The sequence below is a fragment of the Elaeis guineensis genome, chromosome 7 (genome assembly GCF_000442705.2).
Source record: "Elaeis guineensis isolate ETL-2024a chromosome 7, EG11, whole genome shotgun sequence".
Lineage (NCBI taxonomy): Eukaryota > Viridiplantae > Streptophyta > Magnoliopsida > Arecales > Arecaceae > Elaeis > Elaeis guineensis.
Window position 1 is genome coordinate 101,213,588 of NC_025999.2, and position 16,840 is coordinate 101,230,427.

The 16,840-nt window shown below is 38.3% G+C and overlaps 2 protein-coding genes across 2 annotated transcripts in view; both read left to right on the plus strand.

Annotated features, from left to right (window-relative positions):
• LOC105048003 (uncharacterized) overlaps positions 1–9,631 on the plus strand; it is a 28,240-nt gene extending 18,609 nt beyond the window's left edge. Inside the window, exons 9-16 of the mRNA XM_073260522.1 lie at positions 1,195–1,278; positions 2,961–3,002; positions 3,189–3,259; positions 4,034–4,087; positions 4,172–4,277; positions 4,368–4,436; positions 6,580–6,723; positions 9,126–9,631. Coding sequence (XP_073116623.1) covers positions 1,195–1,278; positions 2,961–3,002; positions 3,189–3,259; positions 4,034–4,087; positions 4,172–4,277; positions 4,368–4,436; positions 6,580–6,723; positions 9,126–9,212 — 657 coding nt within the window. The 3' untranslated portion in view covers positions 9,213–9,631. The remainder of the gene's footprint in view (positions 1–1,194; positions 1,279–2,960; positions 3,003–3,188; positions 3,260–4,033; positions 4,088–4,171; positions 4,278–4,367; positions 4,437–6,579; positions 6,724–9,125) is intronic.
• Positions 9,632–13,737: 4,106 nt separating this feature from the next.
• Positions 13,738–16,034, plus strand: LOC105048002 (1-aminocyclopropane-1-carboxylate synthase 7). Its single transcript, XM_010927177.4, has 4 exons — positions 13,738–13,936; positions 14,078–14,206; positions 14,348–14,508; positions 14,623–16,034. Exons 1-4 carry the CDS (start codon positions 13,775–13,777, stop codon positions 15,494–15,496), a joined length of 1,326 nt encoding a protein of 441 aa, XP_010925479.1. The 5' UTR covers positions 13,738–13,774; the 3' UTR covers positions 15,497–16,034.
• Positions 16,035–16,840: the final 806 nt, after the last annotated feature.

Here is a 16,840-nt window from a genome sequence, read left to right on the forward strand (position 1 = left end):
AACTTTACTGACTGCTATGCAGATCTCATTATCAGGCACATTTTCCAGGAGATGAATTGCACACTAGACATATATTGCGTTCTTTCTCTTGCTTTGTGCAACTGCACACCAGACTATTTATAATTGACTTGCAATATTTTCAGAGATTGGGCTCGGCCAATCCAAGTAGGTATTTTTCCTTAATACATGATGGTGAAAGTGATGTGCTCACACACTTGGCCTAGTCTGGATAGTTTGGCAACACTTTAACTGGATTGGTATAAATTGGAATGTGCCCTATCGAACTCCTCCTGTTCTAGAAGTCCAATTGGTTCTCTTAGGAAGAAGATATTGTATTGGGTTTTTCTTCCTGTTTTATCTTCACAATATTGTAAATCCTATAAATGAAAGGAAAAGTTTCAGGTTTTGCAAATTGCTATTTGTCTTATCAAACTGGTGCCTTGATAAATTGTTCGTGATACAAGCAGCTCAATACAGCCTGCTAGGAGGAGAACAGGGATAATTAAGGTTGTTCTTGGCATTCACTACATTTTATTAATTTTATAGGGATTGCTATTTTCTCTGGCCAGGTTATGTATGATCTTTGAATAGATCATCATCGTGTTGATATTTCCTCTTCAATTTTATCATATATCTTTGGTAATTGTGTAAGGGGAATTTGTCTTCATATTTTTCTTTATTGAGTTCTTTAGGAGAATATTAAGGTCACAAATCTTCACACAAAACATGTATCTTGGGTTCAGAGCGTCACCCATAGTGATAATGCGCCAAGATTTGTCTTTCCCATTGTTCCAGCATTTGGCTTGCACCATCATATGGCCCTTTCAGCAAAGGCTTGATGATCAAATAGCTCATGTGGCTATCATTACATAATCGTAATATTTTGTTTGTACACACATTCTGTTTGCATGCCTTGCATGCATGTATATGTGTGTACATACACACATTTTGTGGGCTGAAGTAGTACACTTTGTCCTTTTGGTACATAATCAGATTTTAAGGAATATCTTGGCCCATAGTTTTTTTTTTTTGTTTAAGTTTGTTTAACATATAAAGAATGCTTCTTGTGTGAGCATTTTCTAGTGAAATGATGGACTCTTTCTTATTCTGTTAATTTTGAAAATTCAGATTTGGTGAATGACTGCTTCTTTGATTATAACCCTTTACCATGCTTATTATTCTATCTGTTTTCAGACCCTAAAGGATGGAGACATGGCATTGTTTGACATGGGAGCTGAATATCATTTTTATGGCTCTGATATAACATGTTCATTCCCTGTAAGTAATATGATTTTAAACTGCTGCTGTTGTTAATAAACTTGTTTTATGTTCCCAATTAATGGGCTAAGTTATCAAATAATTTATCATTGGATGTTGACAGATATTATCACAACTTAAATTATGTCTTTGTATGATGGATTTTGTTTTTATGACAGGATCAATTCAGTGTTTTGCTTTCTATTCAACACCTTGGGGAAGTTTTAATAATTAACTTTAAACCATCATTAACTATAATCAATTTTATCCACTCTAGGCATCAGGGATTTGCTCTCCTAGAATAATAGATTCAGAGGAACCAGGACATGGATCAAATAAAAGTTATTTGGATCAGATCAGGTGAAACATCATATAAAAACATTAAATATATGGGAAAAAAATTTGTTAATTTTTTTATGAGATCTATATAAGGAACCACTAAATGATTGATAAAATATTGTCTGGATAATTTTTTTAAAATAAATCCAGCAAGCTTTTGCTGTTGAACAAAGTGACAACCTCTCCCTTGAGGTTCTTTGATGATGGTGATCGCTAAATCAAGAAACATGTCAAACAAAAACTTCAATATAGCACTTCAACGTTTTAGCTAGTCCTCCCAATTAGCTTCCACTTAATAAGATCTTATAAGCAAACAATATCATAACGGTGATCAGTGAGCTAGGTAATGAGAAAAAAGAAAAAGCATGGCCTGGTAGGAAACATTTTTTTAAAAAAGCTTTTTATAGAAAATCAGTTAGTACCATATTAGTACATTTCCTGTTGTGATCTAAAGAGTTGAAATGTTAGCAGTGAACCCATCAAAAGGCATATGATAAGACGAACCAAAGTCAGGAATTCATGTCAGTCTAATAATATAGAGGAGGGAACATGAAAATGCGAGGAGCCAGGGTCCCATGAAGTGCAGGCCTTCGCAGTTCAGGATGCTTGAGAGATTGCTTTGAAAAAGAATGGCCTCATAGGCTTGAGAAGAAGAATTAATCAACACCGGCAGGAGAAATCAAAGTAGCAAAAGCTTGGTTTGACAAACATGTACTTGGCAATCTTGGCATTTTTTTAATGGTTAGAAATTAACTTACATCATTTGTCCTCAGCCCAGGATGGTTCAAGCTCCACCAATTTATGAATGTTAGGAGCTCTCCAATGAAATACATCGACATTAAGTTCATTAGTTAATTCTTCCACCTGATTAATGAAAACTGTGGTGGAATATCTGTTGCATGGTTAGTGGTCAAGGTTAGTGACTGGGGGAGGGGATTGTTCTCACTTCCAACCATTAATCTTTAGATTATTTACTGCCTTGAACATAAGTTGTGGGTGCCAACTGGCATTCATTTATGTATATTTATCATTTGATTATTTGGAAATCAACTCAATTATTTGGAAGTTTGATGACTATCTCCTTTAGATGCACAATAATAATCTCCTCACTCTCCAAGATGATTCATCCAACATCTTTTTAATAAATGTTACGTGACTAATATAATTAAAATCAATGAATTTCTTCACTTTGAGAAATTCTTTTCAACCTAACAAATAGTCATTCTCTGGCGGCATGGTCATAGCATTTCTAAGGCTTAGATTAACCGTACCATGAAGTTATTCTCAATTCGAGAAAAAATTTAAATTGTTGATGTTTAGCACACAAATTTATATTTATTTGAAATCTACTTATTTATGTTCAGGTCAATGGCAAATTCACGAAGGAACAGATTGTTGTCTACAGTGTAAGTATTTACTGTTGGTACTATATTTGAAGTAAATTTTGTCTTAGTTGCTTTTTATGTGCTATGCACGGTTTTGACCAAATTGTGCTGATTAGTATTTTTCATAGTAATTGCAATGCTAGTTATAGCATATGAGCATAAGGTTCATTCTTTTGTTCTAAATAGATATTTTCCTTCTGTCCACAGGCTGTCCTTAATGCTCATAATGCTGTCATAATGTCAATGCGACCTGGAGTGAATTGGATTGACATGCACAAGTAAGGGCAGTTACTTGGAATATTTAAAGAATTCGACATAGCCATCTCAATTCTCTTTTTAATTTGAGTTCTCTGTATGTTACTATTTTCATTTCACCTGATGAATAAGCAGTTCATCTTTGTCAGAAGATATTACATGGACTATGTGATATTTTCTCTATGTTTTCTTCATATGTATCTCCTAAGTGCCGTCTATAGGGTATAAATGTGTAATAGAAATGTTTGCAACTAGCACTGGGTAAAACCAGAATGTGTATTGATTGTTTTGCTACTAAGTGTAAATTCCTATTACACCCAAAATGCATTCTAATGCTAGTCTAAATACAATCATCCAGATTAGCATCCATGAGTTATCTGGTAGTTGTCAGAACATTCAAGTAGAATATAGTCTGTAAATTTAGGATGTGAATGTAAAGATTGGTGACCTTTTAAAATATAAGATGCCATTAATGAAATCAGTAGATCTGGCCCAACATATTAGTACTGATAGTGATTCTTAGCTAAAAGCAAACTGCTTAGAGAATTAATTACTTTGATAACTGGAAAATAGGTCACCACAATGATTATTTAGGTTTCAGAATGCCGGATATGAAAAATCACCAGTATCTAGAAGTGGTTTCCATCATCTGGTGAGTGATTGTCCCTTGGATCATGTACTAATCTGGCTGGGGCATCATCATTGCTTAGTTAATGTTTGACAACATAATTGTTTTGTTCTAGATATATGAACTTCTGAGTTCTGATCCTTTCAGTTGATGATATAATTTGTTGCAGACTAGCAGAGGAGACCATCCTTGAGTCACTGGCAAGAGAGGGAATAATTCTTGGGTATGGTAGTAAAAATTTGCTCAGGTCCTATTAGAATGCATATAATAAACCAAGCTCCATTTTGCTTTACTTTTTTCTTTTCAGTGAAATTGAAGACATGATGGCGGTAAGACTCGGTGCTGTTTTTATGCCTCATGGTCTTGGACACTTCCTTGGGATTGATACCCATGATCCAGGAGGCTATGCCAAGGTTGGTGCTATTTCACTCATTTGACATGTTCTTCTGATTGATTCTTTGAGTTTCTTTTCTATTGTGATGATAATACTTTATCCTGTGTAGGGTATGGAGAGACCCAAAGAGCCAGGTTTAAGAGCCTTACGGACAATAAGAACCCTGCAAGAAGGCATGGTTAGTAATTATTTTACTTTCAAAATCATTATTATCCATGAATTTGGGTCCATGCTTTCGATGTTTTGTGGAATATTTGGGTGCCCTAGTATGCAATACAAGGATATCAGGTAGGGACATCAAATTTCATGCAATGTAATAGTTGAAGTTAGTATTCTTACTCATTTGACTGGAAAGTGAATGCAAGCCTCATCTATATATGTAACAACATTACAACCTTTTTGTTTAATGTCATTTTCTACTTGTTTTATATTACGGTATCTCTAACCTCTTCTTATCTTTTCACTGATACTCTATTTCATTTTGTAAATCATGCTGCACATTGCCAGCTATTTTCCACCGAAAAGTTATCTGGTTGTCCAGCATGGTATGCTTGTGTGGCATCATGTGGCCTTAAGGCTAAAACATGAGTCAAATGTTGCATGTGTTTTATAAGACAATAAGATATTGACTATTGATTGTAGCAATGAAGCCATCATGTAATCCATAATAGATCAGATCATGGTTTTGAAAACTGATCCAAACCATCCGGTACACCCCGTACTGAGCCAGACCAGCGGGGAGTCGGACAGTTCCGATGTCCAAAACGATTCTTGGAGGGGGAGAGAAGAAGAAAGAGAGAAAGAGGGGGGGAAGAAGGAGAGGGAGAGGAAGAGAGGACCTTTGGCGGCCATCAGAGGCCATTTGAGAGGTCGGTACATGCAGAGGGAGGGAAGGAGAGAGAGTGGGAGGTCCTTATCGGACCACCAGAGGCCGTCGGAGGCTTCTGGACGGACGACGCCTCTGCCACGACATCTCTGGCGGCCGGTGAGCCCATATCGAGGGGCCTAAGGGCGGCCGAGCCAGAGGAGGGCCTTCGCCCCCTTCTTCATTTTCGAAATAAGGGTTCACCTTTCGGATTTTTTTTAGGATTTCAACGCGTAAAGTCGGCAACCCAGTTGCCAACTTTGTGAATTTTTTTTTTAAATTTCAGTATCCAATTTTTTTTTTAAAAAAAAGAGTGAAGTCAGCAACACTGTTGCCGACTTCGCCTGTTAAAAATTGAAAATAAAAATTGAAACAGGGGCGAACCCTTGTATCGAATTTGCCATCCTTCACCGCCCTCGGCCCCCCTCCACTCTCTCTGCACTGCCTCGCCGACCGTCGAAGAGCTTGTGGCGATGTCACCGCCCGTCCGGAGGCTCAAGGCCTCTGGTGAGCCAATGAGGTCTCCCACTCTCTTCTTTCCTCCCTCTATGCGTACCGACACTCGGCAAGATCCCAGATGGCCTCTAACGGTCGTCGGAGGCCCTCTCTTCTTCTCTCTCTCCCCCCTCTCTTCCTCTCCCTCTCTTCTCTCCTTCTTCCCCCCTCTCTCTTCCTCTCTTTCTTCTCTCTCTCCCTTCTCTGCCCTGTCGGTCACGCCTGTCCGGTCCGTACGACCCGTACGAGCCGTACCGCCAACGCCAGCACGGATACTGGTACTGAGTCCGCGAACTTTGGATCAGATGCTAACCAGATCTGTGCTGATTTCAGTATTTAAGATATTTTATGTGCTCTGATTACGAAAGGAAGTAAAGGAAGCAAGCTTACAATGGTTTTCTTTGGAAGTTTACTTTTTGAAAAGGAATTTTGTTGCTAGTTAATATATTTTCTCATGATAAGATAATCCTGTCTTAAGAGAGTCCTGCAGTTTTATTACCTTGAAACTTGTAAAACAAGGCTTATGGTTAATAATGGTTATCTTTTATAATCATTCCATGTAGATGCTTGTCTTTTGATATTAGTTTGTCTACAAATTGCATGTTTTGGTGCATTTGTAGTCAAGAAGTACTGGTTTTTGGCATATATAATACATGTAGGATAAAGAATGAATGGCTGTGATCTTCCATCTGATTAAAGAGTTTTCTTCATTTTTGATTGGTCTATGTCTCTTGTTTATTACCCCTTAAAGCAAATAGTAACTGAACAACAGGAATATATTTAAGGATGGGGTATCTGTAGAATTGATGGACAGACCTAAACAACAAATGGACTGGAGTTTGTGTTAAAATGGTAGAGATGTAGTCATTCATAGTTCTTGTTGTTCATCTCATATGCATTGTCTCTGCAATGAGCATAGAACTACTTGACCATATCTTGTGGTTTTGTGATCTGCATTTAGGTGATAACTGTGGAGCCAGGATGCTACTTCATTGATGCTTTGCTGGTTCCAGCCATGGAAGATCCAGTTTCATCAAAATTCTTTAGCTGCAAAGAATTTGGCAGATACAGGAATTTCGGTGGAGTTCGAATCGAAAGTGATGTGGTATGTTCCTTCTCGAACTTGCACTTATTTTTAACTAGTTGTTGAGCTGTGATCCAGTCAATTTCAGCAACCCATCAATGCCATAATGTGGCCCAAAGTTTATGGAAACTGCTTTGTGCAATGTTTTTGAATGTGAGATAAGTAATAGGAATGGTAGAAATGAATAAGTTCTTCTTTTGGCCTTTTTATGAGAGAGAGGTGGTGCAATATGTCTGCCTTTGGGCATTTTCATGAGAGAGAATGATGAGACACTTCACAATAACTGAACTGCCTCAACAGGATAAGGTCTCGCCCGGCCTAAATTTGACACTTCTTTCCCAGTGCCTCGGGCATAGCCTATTCAAAAATTTCGATATGGCTAGGTTGCCCATCAGCACCTTGTTTTGCCTCTCTTTAAGTTGAACTGTCCAGTCAAACTCATATTTTGTTGCAAGAACGATGCTCGGGTTTCTACAATTACATTAATTACTGATTGCTGGAAGGAACTTAAACAGGATTGTTTTTGAATTCAATTTTTTTTCATGAGTGCTAGTCTAGTTCATCCCATTTGCTTCTTGCTTGAGCAATTTTATTAAAGAGATTTGGAGGCAGTTTGCCTTTATCAAGGAAAGTCAAGACATTTATCTTCAGCAGAAGTAGCCTCCTTTTCATTCTATGGTGTTGAACATGACCAACTATGATAAGAGGGGAGACAGTGGAGGGTTCAAGTCCAACAAATTTGCTACAACCGGAAAACTTGTTTGGAGAAAACTTTGCTAGTTCAGTCTTCTGGCTCCATAGTATCAGTAGGCAAAATGCATGCCACTGGAAAGCCTGTGTTTGATAATGGAAAAGTTAGTCAAGACACCTGTGTCAGCTACTTTAAACAACATATTAATATTCAGCTTCTTTAAACAACTGTGTATAGATTTCAGCTAACACTGTACATATCACATTATTTATTTTAATTATATATAATTTTCCTGTTCAAAATAAGACAGGCCAACATGATTAAGCATTATTTTGTCTCATAAAAATGCATGTTTATAAGTTGTAATGAAATGTAGTTAATTATCCCGATAGATTGTCTTTTATGTTGCATTCCACTTCCAAAATCCTAGTTATTCTGTATCTAGCAAAATTGTAAATGAAGACAAAACTCTTAGCTCTTCACCTTATGGTCTATGGATGATTACAAGTATTCATGGAAAAAAAACCCTTCTCATTTTTGTTCCCTTGGATGTTTTAAATGCATTTGAAATTATGGCAACATATTTCTCATTTTGTTCCCTTGGATGCAGATACATTTGATATCAGGAAGTTTTGTTTTGTGTTTATTTCTGACTTTAGTGGCTTTTAGCATTAAGATATAAGGACACCAGATCACTGCTCACATCACCAGTCAATGTGGAAATTGGTGATTGGCTGAGTTGTAGGTGTGGCCCAAGTAACTTCATTGGCCCACCTGTGTACCACTCCAATTCCTGACTACCACATCAGGCCAGTGAACTGAGTGGTGATCTGGCGGGTGATGGTTGCCAGTATGCAAGATGCAAATGCTAGTTTCAGGTACCAACATGAATAATCTATGAGTCAAACTCTCAAATGAGAATTCTAATTCTGATTTTGCTATCAAAGGATGGTTCTGACAGTAATAATGCTCTTAGAAATTTTGAAATCATTATCAGTTTTTGGGACAAGACATTGATTGAATGAATATTGTAGATTTTCTGAACTGCATAAGTTGCTAGAGCACCAGTAGCACCTATATTGCTATAACAACATTGGTCTTTGGAAAGTAAATGACCAGGCTTCTCTAGTTGCACAAAGCACCGGCATAGTTTCATCTACTGTATAATGTGAATGCTTGGAGGAAATGAGTGTATACTGGAGCAACTGCCCTTCTTTCTGAATTCCCAAACTGCCTTCCACTTCAATGGATTCCGCACCCTTGCAACCCCACTACCTTCTTCTTTTACTCCTTTTACCCTGTTTCACTGTTTTGGCTCAATCATCACAAGTTTAAGCTCTAATTGTGACTAAAACAGCCTGTTTTGAATAAGTTATGATTGCATCGATCAGCTTGCAGGCTGGCTTCTTGACAGCTTTAGTGGAAGCCCTGTATGAGGATGACAGAGTTCTATTCACTGGCAATACCATTATGTTGTCAAACCAGTTTTGTAGGCATATGATCATGAGGTTTTTGGAAGAAAAAAGAACTGGCCTTACTAGATTTTTGTTTGAATATATCACCAGTCTTTTCTCTTACTGCTGGTTCTATGCAATATTGTCTCAGGTAAACTTGCTTTGTATCCTTGTTAGAACCTAATAGACATATTTACGTGTGGGATGGCATTTTTCTCAGCTTATCTGTACGTTGTACTGATGGATTAATGCATTCTGGTTTTGCTCTCATCTTACAGTATGTTACGGCTGAAGGTTGCAAGAATCTTACAAATGTTCCTCGAGAAGTACGGGAAATTGAAGCTGTAATGGCAGGTGCACCATGACCAATAAGTTGCAGTAGTATCAAGAGTCGCACAGAGAATGGCCCGTCTTAAAACCTACAATAAGGGCCAGATGCCTTCATCTTCCTGCAGGAGTTCTTTTTTTGTATTTTTACTCGTTTTAGAAAAGCTTAAAAAGTCCAGATCTTGCATCTACTTGTTGCTGCTTCAAAATATAATCACAAGACCTGTTTTACATTACAATGGAAGCTATAAGAAGCATGATGATACATAGGCATATGTAGAAGGGCCACTTGGAGTATGTTTTATTGTCCTGGTCATGCGGTTCTCCCAGCGGTTTGCGTACTGTGGGTTCAAATTTCAGTCTAGTACAACTTAAACTTGCTTGAGTTGAGGAAGTGAACATCTGTAGTCTATCGATTCTTTGTTTATAATATATTGGGTTGGTTTCTTCCCCGAAACTTTAGTTTGTTCTTGAATCGATATAAAATGCAACAGGTCTTCACTTGCTCTGACAGCACTTTTTCACTTGTGTTGTGATCCACCGGCTTTAAGAGATCCTTCTGACATAATTTTTTAACTTACGTTTGTGATCCATCGGCTTTAAGATATCTTACTCGATACATTCATACATACGGGACGATAAAATTAGACGTGGTGTAATTTATGCAAGATTCCACAACCTTTTTCTTTTTTCGGTTTTACACTCGAATTCAATACTGTGTTCGAAGAGGGCTAGGTCAAAAACATCCAATCCTACCAAGAACCTAAAATGCAGCACGCCCCTTCAGTGCTAACGAGGTGGATTTCTTTCCCTTAATCGGCTTCAATGTTCCGTCTGATGCTACCCCACACGTTTCATTACGTTCAACAAGGTGGATTTCTTTCCCTTCATAGGCTTCAATGTTGTCTGATGCAGCTCCACACGTTTTATTACGTTCTAGGAGGAAGGTGCGTGTTAGGTGCATGACGGTATTGGATTTGGCCTGAGGCTGCCCTATTACCACCCAAGAAAACAATTTTTTAAGTGGCATGACGGAGATGTGACATATTTGAGAGGCAATTGGCTAACATGGAGTCGGCTCTCCTAACGAATCTATAAAATCTACTGTATTTCAAGGTAACGAGGCCTGGCATTTGTATACTCCCAACGTAGCATTGGACAGCCCCACCAGTCAAACTGATGCTTCTTTGGGCTGGCACGAGGCTGGCAAGAGAGCTACCAGAGGAATATAAGATGGACCCGAAGACCAACAATAATTTGTTTTAAAAATTTTGCAATCTGCATGCGGAGGGCATTTCTTTTTTTGGTTGCATGAGGTGACCGTGATGCAGCCTTCAAAACATGTGGACGTCCTGCAATAACGTGGGTTCCCTCTTCATCATACATTTCTTGGAGCTGGAATACGTGCGAGGCATTTATAATTATAGCTCAAGAAACCGGTAGGACATGGAGCTCCATCTACAACACCATGTCCCTCGACAAATAAAATAAAATATAATAAAACCAAACCCACGCCGCTCGTTTCTTTGGTTCAACGTGACACGTGGGTGGGTGCAGATAAATTAGCATGCAGCAAATGGACTCCAATTCTAGGTTTGCCATTCTGTTTGCAGAGTAGAAGGACAAAACTATCTTCTGTTCCTTATTATTGGAACCACTACCTTGTTCCTTATTATTGGAACCACTATCTTTTCCCTTATTATTGTAACCACTATCTTGTCCCTTTTTTTAAAAAAAAATCCAATAAAAACTTGTGCATTCTGTTCCACCCAAATATATACTCGACGTTTTGTTGGTGGTTGTTGATGGAGCTGCCTTCACGAAAACAAAGGCATCTTTCTCAAACCTAGAGAATATGTGTGGACACGTGTACACGTACACCAAACGAATCATCATATCTCGTAAAATAAAGACAGGATATCACAGTCCGGAAAGAGAATTTTATCCATATTCTTGTTCCTCGCTAAATTTCGACGCAAGTCTGGTGCAATAGGAGCTGAGGAACACCATGTACGTAGCCGATACCCCACACGGATCTCTTGGTCGATTTGATTCTCACTTAGCAACGTCCAAATCTTACCAAGATCGAGCGTATTTTTGGATGATTTGAAGAATGTCTAATGTTATGACAATCCGGTAGCAGCAAATTTCCTCGCAAAAATAATTAATTAAGCTTAGCGAGGACGTTCTTTGACCAAAGAAGATCCGATAAGATTCTGGCTGAAATTTATGATTTAGACCAAAAGCTATTAATAAATTACATATTACTTGAATAACTTTGCGATAATCATCAATATGGTCGAAGTAACGTATTAGATATTCCAAAAATCAGACATTCGAGGAAGCATGAGAATTACTCAACAAATCTCGAGAAGTTCTGACAAGGTCATGTTGACATTTGGAAAAAATATATATTGTGTATTTTTCATTTTGACATTTCACACCCGTTGTCGGAAGACGTGTTCTAGACTTGGAATTTGGTCACAGCTTGTAACTTTATTAGATATATATTTTTTGTTTTGACTTTCCACATAGTTGTTGGACGACATGTAGATATGGAATTTGGTCACAGGTTGTAATTTTATTTGCTAGACAACCTTTATGCTCGACATAGTCAAGTCTCTGTGTAGATTAAATTCGATATGCGACGCTCATAAACGCATGGGCTCAGCATTATGGGCCTTATAAGGGTTAAGTTATTGGTCCAAGTTATTGATTGAGTCTGGGTCCAGCGAGAATAACCGTACAAATGCGGTAAACCAGGAACAGGGAGCTAAGAAGTAAGAAGAGCTCTCCTTGCTTGGATTTTGACCAAGCGAGTACGGAATTTTTGTCTTATTTCCTTTCCCTTTTTTTATTAAAAAAAAAAAAATGCAATCCAACTTTTGAACCGTAGCTTGCCGATGTAGAACTCCTTTTGGACCATAGATCTTTATTCCGTTTAAGCAACGAAAGGTGGCTGGCCTGCCACCATCTGGCCCAAAAAATTGCAGTTCAGAAAGGCATTTGATGATGTCAAGGTCTTGTGCTTGCGGTCCTCACTCTGGACGTTATTTTTTCTTTCCTTTGGTTAAAAAACAAGGGGCGAAAAGGAAGAAAGGTCACACAAGTTTCCCATTCTTTTTTCTACTCCCAAGCGGGGACTTAATTGGCACCACCTTTGCTCCTTAGCTGGCAATCTCTGATGAACTTGAACATGCCAATAAACTAGCTTATCACAATGTCCACCCTATTTACATCTGTTTTTTTCCAAGTGAAATTTTACCAAAATGTTGTTGACTAATAGTCTCCTGATTTGGCTGAGAAATACTCTCATAAATTACGAGCCCAAACCAATCTCAGAATCCATGAGCAAGCATTTCGACAAGGAAGCAAATCCTGGAATTATTTTAGAGGGCTTCTTCAAGAAGTATAGGATTGACAAGTTGCAGCTAGACTTCAATCTCTGCAGCTTGATTAGTGGAAACATTCATTAATGAATATATCAGTCAATGTCGATACATACAACTTTTAGCTACTAAAACTCAGCAATCCAATTGCAATGACTTGGTATCAGCAATCAGTCCTCTTAGGTAACAGAAGAGGTGAGATTAGGTGAAGAGGTACAAAGGCTACAGTAGCCTAATATAATATGGTTGCATTTTTGTACCTAGATAAAAAGAATGAGAGAGCAACTCGCATATTTCCAACAGCCACATAAAATACTGACCTTGAGGATCATGCGAACCTTATTCAAATGATCTCATGCCTCATAATCAATAGACTTTTTTTCCCTTGAAAGCTAGCACTTCAACCATACCCTCTAGCTGGACAAACCATGCAATTATATGGACATGAGTACCTTTTCCCTCTTTTGTTCTCGTCTTTTCCCTCATCGATAGACTTATCTGAGCATTTGCGTTTTAAACAAGCGATACATATTAGAATATGGCTCCCACTTAATATAGCTAGAATATTAGCATTTTCTCCTTTATGTTACATGATCAAGGACAAGCATGTGAAGACTTGTGTAAATACATCTAATATATGAGCATCTACACGCCTGCATGCATTTGAAACACTAGCTACTAGTTTTCATGCAGTTACACACAACGGTTCTCATTGGAGAGAGAATTTATCATGCAGTAGGTATAAGAAAATTGACTATAGAACGATTTCCATATACGGAGATAAAATAAGTTTCTGTGAGTATGATTTGTCATATGTTTATTGCTTCTTGAGCTTTCCATCCTGATCGTATCTCATCAACCACCATACTCAGATAATGGTTTCAAGGAAATGGAGATAAATAGGAAATTCCACATATTGAAATGGAAAAGGGGATCCCAGCTTTCCCAAGAGACGGAACTCCTTCTCCAACGGGGAAAAGTGTGACATTGCTCAGACACATAGCCAATCATTAGCTGTCTAGGATTTTAATATCATTTCCATGCAATTCGTGTGAGCTGAGAGTTTGAGCTTTTCTTGTGGAAATTATAAATATGGGTCCTTTGGAGAGTCTTCCCATTGGCATCAGTTCCTTGGCACGGTTTTCTCCTAGAAAACTGACTTCTAGGGAGGAGGCCTTTGTTTCTTCTCCTGTGTGAAACTAATTCCATTCATGGGGGTCGAGGTTGGCGTTCTATTGTCAGAAATTGCAACTTCTGACACCCATGGTGAAGACTCCCCTTACTTTGCTGGCTGGAAAGCCTATGATGAAGATCCTTATGATGCTGTCAGCAATCCTTCAGGAGTCATTCAGATGGGATTGGCAGAAAACCAAGTAAGCTCTCCATACTGCAAGAAAAATAAAGAATTTAACTACTTTTTGATACGCAGTCAATATTTCAGTAGGAAGAGACGATATGTTTGAAGCTTTGAATGCATGACTTCTCTAACCATCGCATCTTCATGGTTTGGACAGGTTTCATTTGATCTACTGGAGAACTATTTGAAGCAACACCCAGAAATATCCAACTGGGGCAGTGGAATCTCTAGCTTTAGAGAAAATGCCTTGTTTCAAGACTACCATGGGCTCAAAACATTCAGAAAGGTACTGTCCTTTAGCCTTTAAACCAATTCATAACTTATCCACTAGTCCTCTTATCCAGCTGATGTGGTACTTTTTTTTTTAACTATAAACTTTCTTGCTTTAGCTCGAAATCTGACATATATATACTTGTATATTCTCAAGGCAATGGCAAGTTTTATGGAGCAAATAAGAGGGGGAAGGGCGAAATTTGACCCTGACCGCATTGTTCTCACTGCAGGCGCCACTGCAGCAAATGAGTTGCTGACCTTCATCTTAGCGGACCCAGGAGATGCGTTGCTAATTCCTACTCCTTATTATCCAGGGTAGGGCTAAAGCTTTAAGCCAGCTTGTGTTCATTAGATCACTCGTTCTGAACTAGAATCCCCTTGACTAAATAATATTACCGGCCTTGTTGGCATTCCATTACTTTGCTGCAGATTCGATAGAGATCTAAGATGGCGAACTGGAGTCAACATAATCCCAGTCCACTGCAACAGCTCGAATGGCTTTCAAATCACTGTCAAAGCCTTGGAAGAAGCATACGCAAGAGCTGTAGCCGCGAACATCAGAGTCAGAGGACTTCTACTGACCAACCCATCGAACCCACTCGGAACTGCAATCACAAAGACTGTTCTTGAAGAGATCCTAGACTTCGCTGCCCGAAAGGACATCCACTTGATCTCAGATGAGATCTACTCGGGTTCTGTATTCTCCTCGGCCGAGTTTGTGAGCATGGCTGAGATTATTGAAGCCCGAGGTTATGATAATTCTGACAGGGTTCACATTGTCTATAGCCTTTCTAAGGATCTTGGGCTGCCTGGCTTTAGAGTGGGGACCATATACTCATACAACAATAGAGTAGTGACGACAGCTAGAAGAATGTCCAGCTTTACACTTGTCTCATCCCAGACACAAAAGATGTTGGCCTCGATGCTATCTGATAGGGAGTTCACAGAGAATTACATAAAGACAAATAGGGAGAGGCTTAGGAAGAGGTATGAGTATATTGTTGCAGGGCTAAAGAATGCTGGTATTGAGTGCTTGCGAGGGAATGCTGGTCTCTTTTGCTGGATGAATCTTGGGCCATTGCTTGAAGAGCCCACAAGAGAAGGTGAACTGAGCCTTTGGAATTTGATGCTGCATGAGGTTAAGCTCAACATATCCCCAGGATCTTCATGCCACTGTTCTGAAGCTGGTTGGTTTAGGGTGTGCTTTGCCAATATGAGCCAGCAGACATTAGATATAGCACTAAGAAGAATACAAGTATTCAAGGAGAAAAGGAAGACGATAAAAGGGCAAGCTTTGCTGTGAATATTTTTTTTCTTTTCCACCCATTCTTTCAATTGTAACATCCTCTCTCTCTCTCTCTCTCTCTCTTGTGGGAAGGTTATTTTTTGGAGGGGGTACTGGAGTAGCTCATCTTTTTTTCCCTTATCCAGCAAATTTCGGACCCTTCACTCGTTTTACCTAAATAATATTAAATAAAAAATTATAAAAATAATATATTTTTTAATATTTGATAAAATACTATCCAAAATAAAATCGACTTATCATAAAATGACTTTGTATGCTGACTCATCACAGTTCACATCATGTGAAAATAGAATCAGTAACTAATAAGCTGTTTTAAAATAGAGCAACTTTATAAGTTGCTTTATGATAGAGTGACTCTATGATAGAGCGATTTTATACTTTTTTCATCCTTTCTTCTCTTTCTCCCTCTCATAGGTGCTGGCGTTAACGAAATTGCTCTGCGATAGGACGATTTATAGAGTCGTATTATTTTAGAGCAACTAACTAATTGCTCACTCCACTTTTCATATGACGTGAATGATGGTGAATCAGACATAATAAAATCATTCTGTCATAAAATAATTTTATTTTGAATAATATTTTGATAAATATTTTTAAAAAATATTATTTTTATAAATTTTTTAAATTAATATTATTTAGATAAAATTATCTTAAAAATCAAATAAGATCCCCACGTGTCAAACCGTCGAGCAAAGAGCAAAGTTGTCGGCATATATATTTTTTTTCGAGCAAAGTCAGCCATGTAATATGAACGATTTTGTTACGACAAGGAAATAAATCCCCTTTCTTTTCAAATAGCAGTACCTCCGGAAAAGAATCTATCAACTTCACCAGCATCGAGCCTCGCGTGTGTACGGTCGCCAGCTGCATGCTTATTATTTGATCATGTTCCCTTTTCTGCTCTCCTCTTGCTTCTTGTGCAATATATTGCGGGCTTGCTGTGATCCTTTTCACCTATTCTGACCCCAAAAATAATTGTTTTAACCTTTTCCTTTAATCCTTCAGCATTTTTTTAAGCCCTTTTTAATTATGTATTATATTCTTCTGAGGCCGGTTCCCATTATTGGACATGGATCCTTCTTAGTTGTGGGGTAGTGAAGCATTGAAATGCTAGCAAGATAAGACCTACGTCTCTAGTAAAATGTTGGACAAGGTTACACACAATTAAGATGCGACGTCGACAGCTCATGGTATGCAATAATAATAAGCTGCTTGGATCTGCTCCCAAATGTCAAAAGTTGATAGCAATTATATATATATCAAGCAGTGTCGTGTTGTTTCTGAAATACATTTGGCCTTCTTGGCCTAGTCCACGTTAATGGCAGCCTTTGATGACCATAC